This window comes from Coenobita brevimanus, chromosome 74 (genome assembly GCF_032717465.1).
Source record: "Coenobita brevimanus isolate Jiangsu-jjx chromosome 74, ASM3271746v2, whole genome shotgun sequence".
Classification (NCBI taxonomy): Eukaryota; Metazoa; Arthropoda; class Malacostraca; order Decapoda; family Coenobitidae; genus Coenobita; species Coenobita brevimanus.
The window spans coordinates 6959787-6974197 of record NC_137027.1 but is presented as its reverse complement, the minus strand read 5'-3'; the positions used below and the strand labels follow the sequence as shown (position 1 = coordinate 6974197).

The 14411-nt window shown below is 39.8% G+C and overlaps 1 protein-coding gene across 1 annotated transcript in view; it reads left to right on the top strand.

Annotated features, from left to right (window-relative positions):
* The first annotated feature begins 766 nt into the window (after nt 1–766).
* The window catches only part of LOC145407675 (general transcription factor 3C polypeptide 1), a 77381-nt gene continuing 63736 nt past the window's right edge, over nt 767–14411 (top strand). The window contains exons 1-8 of the mRNA XM_080278543.1: nt 767–842; nt 3434–3590; nt 4481–4666; nt 4962–5124; nt 7161–7309; nt 9087–9251; nt 10406–10619; nt 11051–11298. Coding sequence (XP_080134669.1) covers nt 767–842; nt 3434–3590; nt 4481–4666; nt 4962–5124; nt 7161–7309; nt 9087–9251; nt 10406–10619; nt 11051–11298 — 1358 coding nt within the window. The remainder of the gene's footprint in view (nt 843–3433; nt 3591–4480; nt 4667–4961; nt 5125–7160; nt 7310–9086; nt 9252–10405; nt 10620–11050; nt 11299–14411) is intronic.

Sequence of the window (14411 nt, the reverse complement as noted above, 5' to 3'; positions counted from 1 at the left end):
ATAATAGCATCTTATATGAATTTACAAATTTTTTCCACGTTTCAGAACTTTGTGTTGGGAGATTTTCACGTGTCATGAGACAGCCCCTGTGATAGAGCAATAAAAATTTCAGTATTCCATATGTGGTGGTTTGTCTTTAGCAAAAACAAATTGCTTACAGTGAAATTACCTCATTTTACCCAGCACAAAAATCGAAGCGAAATTCATGAAAAACCACCTGAAAAGCAAGTAGTTTACCTGACTGCTCCATATATTAACCATCCAGACCACACTAAACCTAACCATGAAAACCACTCAGTCTTTTAATGTGCATACCACCTCAAATGTGATCTAACTACAAAAACCTCTTGCCCTAGGGAAAAGGTGCTGTTTTGGCCTGTTAAGCCACCTCGCCATATCCAGGGATGGGAACTGCTCTACCTTCCCAAACACGTGTGCTCTTCGTCACTTTGGCCATTTCACTAGATAAAACACCATGACAGTGTAAGAATTGCAGACTGGCCATGGTATATATTCCAGAAACAAAGGCTGATTTTTTTTCTGGGAGATATTGTGCACTCGTAACACAGGGACATTTTCTGAAGTGGTGTGGTCTAACTTTAATTTTGTTGGGAGAAATTGTGCACTCATAACACAAGGACATTATGCCATATCAATTTAAGTGATTTCCAGTATGGTAATTTTCTGGTATATATGATAATATCAGTTTCAAAATAACTACAGGTTTGGCTGATGCCCAGGCAGTACTGAAGTTGAAACTGTGACAATGACCGGCTTAAACTACATCTTGGACCTGGAAGATGAAATTGCTCTCGAGGGATTAGATGGAATTACCATAGAGGGTAAGAGTGAACCTGTTTAAATCCTAGCTAATTTGATGGTGCTTGTAATCAGAAATGTAAATTGTTTTTTATATTGTGCATTATGATTCCTTAGTTAGCTAGCTGTTCATAATATACAGTACAGTACTGTACACTGTTTGGTAGTTTAATTACAAAATGCAACTTTTCTTGGAACAGGTACGGTACCCCATTTTACTTAAACCTGTATTGATGGGTATGTTAAATATAACTATTATTTATGCATCTGCTATACTCTTAAACCTGTATTGATGGGTATGTTAAAAATAACTATCATTTATGCATCTGCTATACTCTGTTCACTTTAGCTTGGCCCAAAATTACCATATCTCCTTCATGAATGCTTAGGTATTGTAAGAGGTTAATGCCAGAATACAATGCTAATCACGAAGTACGGCAAGGGAAAGAAGGTTGAACCATAACATTGTCTTTTTCTTCCTCTGAGCTAGCCTACCTGAAATAAATTGCAACAAGACGATAATCTGGGCCAGGTTAATATGAATGAACAATAGTATACTGGGATTACCAGTACCATATAACAGTGATTCAGTTATATTGTAACATGAGGTTAGTTGGTCTACCCTTGGGTGATTGCAGAAGGCCACCCTGAGAGTGATTTTATTTTTTTCCTGTTGACTATACACTCATATTTAAAAAAATCAAAGTATCAGTTTTAGCCTATACCAGAATCTGCCTTCGCATGTGTGATTCTCTTAACCCGTCACGTCCCGAGCTATTTCGCACCTCCGACACCCCCCAATCCCGAGGTATTTTCGAAAAAAAATATTTTTGGCTAAAACATCCACCTTTGGTGAGAAACATCGAAAATTCATAGAGAACTCGCTCACCTGAGGTTTAAAATACTCGATCCAGGTAGCAGTATCTCCATACCTTCTAACAGGCTGGCACCAAAGAAAACAGGTTCTATGAGAGGGTAACTATTTCACACCACTCATAAACGGTATTTATATATTTACTTGGTACGAATTTATATGTAGTACGAGAGTATATTGGTTTTCAAACAGTAATATAGGCATTATAAGCATTGTTTCACTCACTAACTCATCACCATACCTGACCTTTTTTTTGCCACATTACCTGATCATCATTTCTGACTGTTTCTTCCTCTAATGCTATGTAAACTTTGTCCTCCACATTGTCATCAATTGGGGAATCACTGTGGCCCTGAATGTCTTTATTGGCCAGGTCACTGGTAACAGGTGAATTGCCGAGACAATGGGGTGCCGGGGGGGGGGAGGTTATGCGGTGTAAGGCATTGTCCCTGCTTGGCATCTTGTAGAGGAATAGAGGAAGGTGTCCCGTGTATACGTACGAAAAATCACGCGCGAAAATTGAAAACTGTGCAAATTACGAACCTTGCAATTACGCGACGTACCAGTTCGTCGACGGGACTGGCAAATGCAAAATGTTGCAACGTACCCATACGTCGACGGGACGCCTCGGGTTAAGTGATTGCCTAATTGTTAGCTACTGCTTTTCCTCTCTAGCAACTGGTGATCCCATCTTACACAGTTTAGGCTATGTCAGGAAAAATCCAGCTGACACTTTTCACCCTTATTTGCAACATGTAATTGAATTATTTTCTTCTATCTGTCTGTCCATTGCCAGATGCCGTAATCCCATAAGGGGTGGCCATTTGACTTTGAGTTATTTGTTTTACAGGGAGGGGCACTAACCCTCCACCAACTTACTTGTTGACATGTAGGGAGCACGTATGTTTTGGCTATATGGTTACCACCCAGTGTTGTAAATGGTTTCTTGGCTTACAGGAAACCATTTGGCTTGTCACTCAGTGTAAAACCACCTGTAAAGGAAAGAAAAGCAATAAGAGGTGACAGGAAAGATGGGAGAAGTAGGAAGAGAGAAGGGGAGGCATAGAAAAAGAATGATAAAGGCTAAGGAAGAAGTAGGCAGCACTACATCAAGTGAGTGGATGATGGTCACCACCACCTACCACTATCCCCCCTTTTTTTTTCTCTCTTAAATCTTTCTCCTGTACTATTGTGCGTAATACAGCATTGTTTCTAGCATGCTCAAAATACAGCGTTAAATATGCTGTATCCTTTGGTCCTTTTTTTTTTTTTGAGTTATGCTCTGGAGGGATCTGAGCCCAGTTTATTTTCCGTGTAAGTTCAGCAAATTACCGTACTTTTCTATGGAGTTTTCCTGTCCCAAAAGTCATGTAAGAGGACGCACAGGCATGCTTTCCTCGCCTTTTTTCTAAACTCTCTCACTTCTCTTGTATTTGCTGTTGCCACAATTTTCTGTACATGTAGCTAGCACACATAGTTATAAGTTTGGCTTTATTATTATTTTTTTGTGATGCATTCTGATAATTGCCAGTTAAGTACATCGTTGTCATTCATTAGATAGGATATTGTAAGACTTTGCTGTTTACCAGAATCCCCGATGCAAACTTGTACTTCTGAATTTAAAAAAAAAGAAAAAAAGAAAAAAAAAAAGTGAATTTCAGCATTTTCGCTAAATACTTACACATTTTTATGGATTCATTGTCCCCCTTGCAAAGTATATCAGATGATTATGATTTGTAGGACTATGGGTGAGACTGAAACACAGACCTAACTTTGAGGCCAACATGTGCTTGGATGACAACAGCAAGGCCTTTCTCTGGTCTCTCATATCCAAGGATGAAGAAATACTGATGTACAAACTTCCTACACCAAGAGACAAGCTTGTTATCTTCAACAGGTATGTAAATTGTGCACAGTTTTGTTGCACTGTACAGTGCCAAAAAAATTATTTTCATCTTTATCAAGCAATAACTGCAATATAGCACAGTTGTTGAACTTAGCCGTAAGCAAAGCTGTCATTTTTTTTTTTTTGTAGGATTGCTGTTTGCATTTGTCTGCATTTTTTAAAATAAAATGAAATTATTACTGTTCAGTACTTGGTAACTATAAATGTAATTTAGGTAATACCGGTAATTCTTATATGAGGATTAAAGTGCTGTATTGGTAACATACTGTAGCATTATTATAATATTTGAGAAACATTCAGAGAATTGCTGCCCTTTCCAACCAGGAGAGGACTCTCGCTTCATACAGATGGGAAGGTATATGCTACTTCTGTGAAAAGCATAATGTTGTATGGCAACAAAACATGGCGAGTAAAGGATGAGGATGTAGGAAGGTTGGAGACAGTGGAGGTGAGTATGGTGAGATGGATGAGGAGTGCTTCTTTGAAGCCCTGTTGGATATCAGCAATGAGGCAGGGATTTGTTACAAAATAGCCCTTGTGAGCTGCATCCAACGTCAATACAGAGAAATGGTTGGGGTTTATTGCTTGCATAATACTCCTCAAGGACGAGCAACTAGCTACTCATGTCTTAAATTAATATCTGGAGTGGGTAGTCTATCCCCGAGCCCTTATATTCGTGATGGGGCAATAAAGGATCCGATAATAGATAATGAGCCATTTGTTTGCCTGCTTTTTTTTGTCCAGTGCATTTTGATACCTTATCTTACCTTTGATTAAATCTTTAGTTTAAGCACTTTAAGGCCAAATTGTCAACAGCTGTATTTCTTTGTTGTTATGGTATATCTTATTATTTTCTGTCACCCTTTATATCTGCCAAATAGATATGAGCACATGGATCCTGAACTTGGCATTGTTCTGGAACCAGAGGAGGAACCTCCTGACCTCTACCCAATCCATCCTGTAGATGACCCTAGTGCTGGAGTACGAGGATCCTGCCAAACTTATAATGACCGTAAAGATGTCACTCTAACTGCTGCTGCCATGTCACTTGAAGAAATCAATGAGAAGTAAGTCCTGAGTTCGATGTATTTTCACATCATTGGCAGATGTTGTCGTATTGTAAATGAAAGGAAGTGTGGCCCATTGGGCTGGGCAGACTTAGGCTGTCTGGACATTGCTACTCCTCACCCTGCCTTAGGGTCTGGATGATGATGATGATGACTTGCTCCCAGTGATAGTACCTGATATCCAGCCTCTTACTACTTGAATCATGACATATTTAATTATGGTACTGTATATTATAGTGTGTCCATTTCATTTCGTCCATTAGTGATTTATTCTTTTAATCTATTTGTTTTGCAGGTATGGTCAGAAGCTGGTGCTGGTTGCAACACAGCAGCTACGCAACAAGGCCCTCTGCATTTCCACCTGTATTGACAAGTTTTACGACCTGTCCCTTCTACAGTATGTGATGTTGGAACGCATTGGGCGCTCTCGCCGCATGGGAGAAATCACTCAGGGCAAGGTAGAGTTAGGAAGACTATATTCACTATGTATTTATCTGTTCTGTTTTTTCATCCATGGTAGCTGCATGAATTGCTTAATCTCTCATTTTTTCCCACCTCAAAAGTACTGTACAAATAAAGATCATTGTGATCCTCCAGGTCACAGCCAAGATCATATAATACCAGTATGTAAAGGTGTGCAGTAACCTCCTTCTTCTACTACACAGTTTTAGGATACTTTCATATTTATAGCATATCAGTATGCGGTAGGTGTAAGATGGGTGTTTTATATTTCTTTGGTTGTTCAGTTATGTAAGTTATGTACAGTACTGTGTACTGATGGTTAGTTCTATCTATATCTATATACCTAGGCTGCTTCCCCCAAGGAAAGGGAGGTAGCCGAGACAGGACGATAGTTAGGGAGTTGAAAGTGAGGAGAGCAGGTATTGGAGTGAAACTGAAGTTGAATGGTAATGTATGGAAACAGTTAACATGCCTGTATGCGGATAATGCTGTTTGATGGCAGAGGATTATTTGCAGAAGGAATTACATGAGTGTAATAGAGTTTGCACAAGAAAATGGAATATGCATTTGAAGAAAAGCAAATGCAGCAATAATATGTTAAAGAACAGAATATGATACAATATATGTTGGAAAGTAGTATAAGACAGGGAGAGAGGAAGCATAGTAAATTGTAGGGTACAGACGGGAGGTGAAATACTTGAGGAGGTTGATAGTTTTAAATTTCTAGGAGCTGTGTTGTGTAAATATGGCAAATTGGAGTGTGGGGTTAAGGAGAGTTCACTTCAGGTGGATGAGTGATTGGAGAACTTGGTTGTATTTTAATGGGTAGGATGGCAAATATGTAGGTTAAGAAAATCTTGCTTGAGTGTTTTCCTGTTGACACTTATGTAAAGGAATGAAACCTGGGCAGTGAAAGATAAAGAACTTTCTAGATTGCAGGCCATAGAAAGAATCTTAGGCCTACTTAGAACACCTGCTGGCATAAGCATTGTGGGTGGTGTAATACACAGAGAAATTTATAAGTATTTTGGAATGGAAAAAGGGGGGTAGGGGAGAGAAAGGTGCAATTAACTATTGAGTGGATGAAAATATATTGAGATTGTATGAGTACATATAAAGAATACAAATAGATAGGGTCCCAAAGAAAATGTTTGAAAGTGATATTCAGGATAATGTTGGTTGAGGCAGACCTTTGTGGTATGGAGGAAGACAGTGGACCAGTATATTTGTGAAAAGGAAGGAGGAAAAAGAGGAGTGTTTGAAACAGTGGGACAGTTATGTGAGGATAAAGTAAAATGGATGTTGTTCTGTCATGGCCATCCCCTGTTTGGGAGTTTTTAACTCTGTAGCCATCGGTTGGCACGTATACGTGTTCTGGACTTTTTACATTTATGTGCCTGTACTGGGGGCCCAATAATTGTTCACATGTCAGCAGATGGCAATACTGAGGTGTTGCCATCACAGAGCACTATTTTACTGTCTTTTATTTCATCAGGTACCAGAAGTTTATCAAAGCGTGTGGTTTCAGATGTTTCTGCTGCCGCGGCAATATTTTGTTTTTATACAGAATTTTTTCAGGTCTGTGCACATGTAAAAAACTTCCATTTTGCTTACAGTGTGTAAAAATGCAAACTGGGAAAAAAAAAAAAAAAAAAAAAAAAAAAAGGAGAGCTTTATCATTATGCTGAATGACATACATCCCGTGTGGGATTATGGCGTCTGGCAATGAATGGATGAAACATACATCTGGCAATGGAGGAGCTCTAACATCACAATTTTTGACAGCTCTCAGATCAGATACTTTTTTTTTTTTTTTTTTGAACATTATAATAAACATTAATTTACTCAGAGATTATGGTCAGTTATTTGGTGTGGAGTATTTGATAAAAAAAATTCTCTTTAAATATCTCAAAACCCCCTTGTGTGGGACATCCAGCCAAGAAAACACCTCTGAGGTGGAAAGGTTAAGAGGGAGAAAGGCTCTGAAGATGATGATGATTGCTGCTCAGTCTTATTTATTTTATATTTCTAGGTAAGCCTGGCACTGATGGGAGAAAACCCTAAATCAATGTTCTACCATCGTAAGCGTTTGCTGAAGCTGAATTTGATCATCAAGCAACCTCATCAGCAAAAAGGTGCCCGAGGACAGACTCACAATGGCTCACTTCTCCACCTCGCCAGGTACATGTACCATATTTATAAACTTCCTTGAACTTTGGTTGTGAATAGTATCTTTACTTGTACAGCCACCAGGCACTTCATAATTGAGTCAGAGTGAATATTAAAGTCAAATAATACAGTAAAGTGAAGTATTCTTGATAATATTTAATTGCTATGGAATTTTGTTTATCGTAGAAATTGGTTATCATATCATGCCTTTTATAAAGGCTTCAATATGCTTGCATATGTCAGCCTTGGTCACCACACTGCTTAATCTCTGGCAGCCTCCCTATTCAGTCCTTTGTCCCTGATGTCACACTCAGTGACCTCATCACAGGTCATTTTTGGTCTGCCTCCCACAACCCTACCTCCAACATTCACAATTCTCACCTTCTGCACCCAGTTGTCATCCATCTTCTCAGTATACCCAGACCATCTGAATCTACCCCAACTGATCACAACACCAACACATTCAAGTCCCATCCTTCCTCTTACTTCTTCAGTCACAGTTCCAGCCCTCCCAGGCCATGCATTCAAAGATGCACTACACATCCATCAAATCATTGTTATATCTGTACGTTTGAGCCTACAAATGTTCTCTTCCTTTACTGTCCAGGTCATACTACCATACAGCATTACCGATACCACTTCTAACACATGCCACAACAAAGATCCCTTAACACAAAGGGAGTGCCCTGTCAATGTTAGGAGAGGCAACAGCTCCCTGATCTTCCTACAACCACTCCTTACCCTAGCCACAGAGCTAGCTCCAACACCACCTCCAGCACGTACCGTAACATGTCCCCCAAATAAAACAACTCCACACATTCAAGACTTTCATCAGCAAGATCAGTCCTGTCATGCCTGACAATCTCTACATGCTCTGCCTGCCACAGTGCACACATGAAATCAGCATTACAGTGTTTCATATCTTACCTTTAATACCACTGCCTCTCTTATGCACCCACCTGTCACAAACACTGCACAAGATAGCATTACTTCTCACACCCTTGTGGCAAACAGCACATGGACATTCTTCCTCTGCTTTGTCAGTACTGCCACCAGCCCTAGATATTATCACTTTTGTTTTGTCTGCATCTATTTTCCAACTCTTTTGCCTCATTTCATTTCTCTCTCTAGTCTCTACCTCCTAAATCTTTTCTCCACCTACTATTCGTTAGGGTCCATTACAACCACAACCCCAGGTCTCTAAAGACCTTCTCTCATTTTATTTAAGTTGCTCATATTTCCTGTATAATACTGTGATGGAAACATGAGGCCCAAATATTTACATCTCCAGATTCTAGTCAGTGAAGCTGACTAATAGATGCTAATTTAGTTTGACCATCGTATCCTCTTCAGTCCAAATACATATTTTCCATTTTCCCTCTCCATATAACTGTTTAACTTTCCAGATATCCCAAAACCGTAATAAAATAATCTGGAGGTAGCAAGAACAAATAAATATAACTAGCCATATAATCATCTCAGTACTCTTAGTCAGGGAACTTCGCTAAAAATAAAGTCCAGACTGAAATGTTTGTACAATTACAGGTCTTTTTGCTCATCAGAGATTTCATTTTTCAAATAGTTTCCAGCAGAGTTTGGGAAATAATTTGTTGGCTTTGTCACCTGGTTAAGATTCCAGCCCATACAAGATATCAGATGCTGTTACTAGTTCCAGTATGGGGGGTTCCTTGAGAGGATGCATGGTTTCAGTTTTATTTTATTGTATTTGCCTAATTGAACTTGGAAATTCCAGCTGATTATTAAATACTTTTACATTTGAACAATGAAGGTTCTATGTTGAGCGGCGATCCAAGTTCATCATGATGATCCAGCGTGCAGTGGAGTTGTTGAAAACCAAGCCAGATCATTGTGCTCCATACGTTATGATAAAGAAAGAAATGGGTCTGCCTGAGACATCTTGTAGGAAGCTCTTCAAGAGTGCTGAGTTCCAGAGGTACTGTACAAACTCAGTAATTATTCCATAGTACATAATATATACAGTATATATATATATATATATATATATATATATATATATATATATATATATATATATTCCCTCTTCTGTCTTTCATTCCTTCATTCTTTCCTCTTCCTTCTGCCTGTGGGTGACTCTACACTGAATGACAAGCCAAATGGTTTCCTGTACACCAGGAAACTATTTATTACGCTGGGTGGTAACCATATAACCAAATTTTGGCACCTGGTGGTTTAGTGGGTAATTATTGTGCTCCAATCGGATTGAGCCGGTTAAGGTTTATATCCAAGGGGTGGTTGGGGTTTATTGCTCATGTAATGCCACTCAGGGATGAGTGAGGTTGGTCACTCTCATCTTAAATGTCAGGACCAACTGCCTAGCCCCGGGCTCCTACGCTGCTCATGGGGAAACACAGGATTGGATGATGGATGGATGGATGGATATATATCCATCCATCCATCAACCAATCCTATGGTGCCCTAAAAGGAGCATAGGAGCCTGGGGCTAGGCAAGTTGGTCTTGACATTTAAGTTGAGCGTGACTAGCCTCACTCATCCCTGAGTGGCATTACATGAGCAGTAAACCCCAACCACCCCTTGGATATAAACCTACACTGGCTTAGTCCAATTGGAGCCCCTTAATTACCCACTAATCCACCAGGCATCATATTTTGGATATATGGTTACCACCCACTGCAGTAAATGGTTTCCTGGTGTACAGGAAACCGTATGGCTTGTCACTCAGTGTAAAGTCACCTGTAGACAGAAGGAGGAAAGAATGAAGGAAAGAATGACAGAAGGGGAAAGAAGGAAGGAAGAGAGGAATGGGCAGGCACCTGAGAACAGTACTACAATGAGTAAGTGGATGTATAAATGGTATATCTTATATTTTGCTTCATCTGATACCTTATGTATCCTAAAGTGTCAGTTCTCAATGTCTCATATGTATTCCAGACTATCGCAATGTTTTCCAGGTAACAGGTACTCTAAACTTATGGCAGAGTAGATCTGTAGTATGCACTAGATAGGAATGGAGCATCAGTAAGTAGTGTTCTTTACTTTAATGCCAGCTTTTACCAAAATGAATGTCAGAACAGGAGCTTACCATATTCCGATATTTATGTTTGTCAGATACGTCAAGTTTACAAGTGTACCATACCGACGTGCTTACCCTGATGCAACACAGTCTCAGTGGCGTTACAAGGGGAAGGATGCAGAGAAGATGGTGCGAGTGATGGAGCTCATCAACCCAGCTGTTGATCCCCTGGAAGTGTGCAAAGTGGATGAGGTTGCTGAGGATGACGATGATGAAGAGGCATTCCCAGGTGTCCTTGATCAGAGCAGGGTAAATGTTTTTCAGGGATTTTTCTTACCCTTTCCTCTCCCTCCCTCTCATTTTTCAGTGAGGTATCTCACTTTCCATTCTGTACATATGCAAAATTTATTCTCTGTCTGTCAGTTAAAATGATTAAAGATGTATGCAGTACAACAGTAACCCATTTAGCTCAGGGATATCTTATCAGAGCTAGATACAGTTGTCCAGCATTAGCCAGAATGAGGTATAAAAAAGACATACCTGTATTGAAGGAGATTTTGACATTTCTTACCTTTACAGCTGATGGATATTTTACCAAAACTGAATACAGTTATTTGGCATCAGTCAGAATAAAATAAAAACTTCCTACATGGGCAGAAGGAGTTCATGTAATAAAAGCACTATAGTATTTTTATAGTTGTGGCTTTAGGCAAATGTGAACCTTGATGGTTTGAATGCAGATTGTATGGCGTGAAGGGCTGCTGCAGCAGGCTTATCGAATTGTAGAGGAAGCTGGTCCCAATGGTGTATCACAGTCAGACATGGCACGGCTTCTGGGACAGACTAAGCTGGATTCTCGCACCATATGTCGCAACCTCCAGCGCCGCAACACTGTCCATTCTCTCATGAAAGATGTTGGGAGGCAGCGTGTTTCTAGATATGTCTCACATAAATTTGCAAGTACTGGACATCTCACTCAAGAGTTTAGGTAAGCCTTAAATATTAATTCATTTTTATAAATTCTTGAAATAAAAATGATGTGAGCAGTATTTTGTTGCTGTTGTTGTTGAGTAATCCAAGTCTGTCTAGCCATCAGACCCATCAGTTGCAGGCAAGCAACTGCCTTTGTAGGGACATCCCATGCTATGAACCAGTGTTCCCTGGCAGCAGACAGCACCTTGCCACAGTGAGGCATGGGGAAGAGTGTGGAGGTTTTGTTCCTTGATGGACACCATATATGTGTCTCTCCACTGAGTTAACAGGGGCATCAGACTAGGCTCCACTTCACCGTGTTATTTGGGTATTTGGTTACTACCCATCATTGTAGTTTCCAGGGATAAAGGAAAACATTAGGTTTGTCACTCAATGTAGAGCCACTTGAAGTGGAAAGTGGAATAATAAAAGTTACAGGAAGGATGGAAGATATAAGATGAGGGCAGACAGAAAAGAAGAATGATAAAGGGAAAGGGAAGAAATAGGCAGCTCTGCATCAGGTGAATGGATGATGTCACCACCATCTACCACTAGTAGGATTTTGTAAGATAATTATTGTCAAACAAGTAAAGCAGTTATACGACTCACTAGTTTATAGTCATTAACCCATACACTGCGGGCTTGTTTACCAATGACTTGCGTGTGCCGCGGGGTTATTTGGGCTCCGACAGACTCTCAAAAAATATTTGCCAAAAATCAGTTATTAGTCCTAGAATAATAAAATTACATATGCTTATGGCACATACCTTCAGCTTTCTCCTGGAATGATTGTTGAGCCTTCGTCAGTTACCGTAGGACTTGTGGAGACCTCTGAAGTAGGGTAACGAAGTCTCCACTTTACACTTCCCGACAACCCGTAATATGATTACCACAGCCAGATACAAACACTATAAACACTATTCTACAATTTTCAAGTAGTTTGGGATCCATACTAAAAAAAAAAACACTGTGAAAGCAATGGAAATTACGAGCGCGTCTGATCGTCGCACTGGCACTAGTTCGCTCTTAGTAGTCTGTCATTTATTATTCATAAAACCCCTCACACTTTATATTTCTATTACTATATAACACTTATATATATCTACAGTCTTTATTCATAAGTTTCCTTCAGTAGTAGTAGTTTATTGTCACTGTAGGGATTCAATTTCTTTCAGTAAAATACGTAGCATTCACTTTCTCGTCCTGTATACTGGCATTGAGAGTGAATGTCACTTTCATCTTCACTCTCATAACTCATAGCATTCAGACATACTAGAGTGAAACTTTCACTTTCATTACTCCTAGGGTATATACTCGTATTCTTATAATACTACTCATTTACATTTCTATTTACGTTCTCTATTTTATTTACGTTATTTACATTTCTATTTTATTTACACTGTGTTGTGCACTGTCACTTGAAATAACTTATAAAACTGTTTTCCATTGTTCACGTATATTTACATTCATTACTTTCACTTGCTGTTTACACATTATTTACACATTATTTACAATTCCACTTGCACTGTTTTACTCAATAGAAAGATCGTAGTCACTCTTTTATCAATTGTCAGCCCTTTACCTCTTTCCACACGAGGTTTAGTAGGTGGTAAAGGTCACAGGGCCATTTGCATGGGGGTGAAAAAAGGCCTTGAAGTCAGCAAGAAGAAACATACGTACTCTCACTTCGGAAGTTGAGAGTAACCTGATAACGGAGGGCTAGCGTGGAGGCCTGCTAAGGGGTTATTCAGGGTTACCAATATTACTTCTTGAAACAGCTAAGTCTATCACTGATATGATTGGCAGGAAATCTAGACAATACATTATAAATTTGGTAGTTCCAGGTGAATGTAAATATCACTTAGGCTTCTCCCTTCCCTCCTTACATGTATATTTATTTCGAAAATAGATTAGAGGCCTACTTAGGAGATATATTTTCAGAGCTACCAATGTTAGATCTTGAAACATCTTTGTTTAGCACTGATATGATTGGCAGGAAATCTAGACAATACATTATAAATTAGGTAGTTCCAGGTGAATGTAAATATCACTTAGGCTTCTCCCTTCCCTCCTTACATGTATATTTATTACGAAAATAGATTATAGGGCATATTTCAAGGGGAAGAAAACAGCGAAAATTAGCGAACGAGTGCACGTGAGGTGTTGTCAGGTGATAATTAGCCAATTCCAGGTGTTTGGCACTCTCACTTACCTTATTTCTTTCTTGTATATATTATTTGGTATAAGAATAGGACATAGGGCTTATTTCAATGGATGAAATCAGTGAAAAATTCCAGGGAAGATTTACTTAGCGTAGCACGGCCGGGCAGGCGAGAGGATAGGGTAATGGGGGGGGGTAGGGAGGGGAGTCAAGAATGGGGAGAAATGGCTAAATTGTCAACAATGGATGGGAGTACAGATGAGATTAGGAGTGCTGACTAGTGTTGGACATTGGCAGTACTGATAGATGATACAAGCCCCCACTTGGAAGACCGGGTGAATTCAAAATAACACAGAATCACAAAAGCGACGCCCCGCGGTATGATCCCTTGCTCCCAAGTGTCACGATAGTGACGCCCCGCGGTTAAGGGGTTAATAGTAGATTTGGAAGACTTGTTACCAGTATTTGTGATGTTTTTCTGGAGAGAGATATTGATGTAATTCATATTCATAAGACGCCTTCATGTGTTATGTACAGTATCATACTATGTTTTGCTATGAGGCAGAGATACGTTTTTTTGTGATGGCAACCAATATGATAGTTTATCTATCTATTTCCAGACGCCTTAATCCCGTACGTGGTGGCCACAAACAAATTGCCTCCACGTCGCCCTGTCCCCTGCCATTTCACTGCCCTGCTCCCAACTTACACCCCCCTCTCTCATATACCTCTCCACTCCATCCCTCCATCTCATCCTCGGCCTCCCCCTCTCTCTCCCCCCCTCCACCTCAGTCACATACACTCTCCTCATCAGTCTCTCACCCTCCATCCTCTCCACATGGCCAAACCACCTCAGTGTGTTCCTTCTAACGTTTCCTATCACATCCACATCCATACAACGCTCCCTTATATCCTCATTTGTCAGCCTGCCTCTCCATGTGACTCCACAGGCTCCTCTTAAATAACTC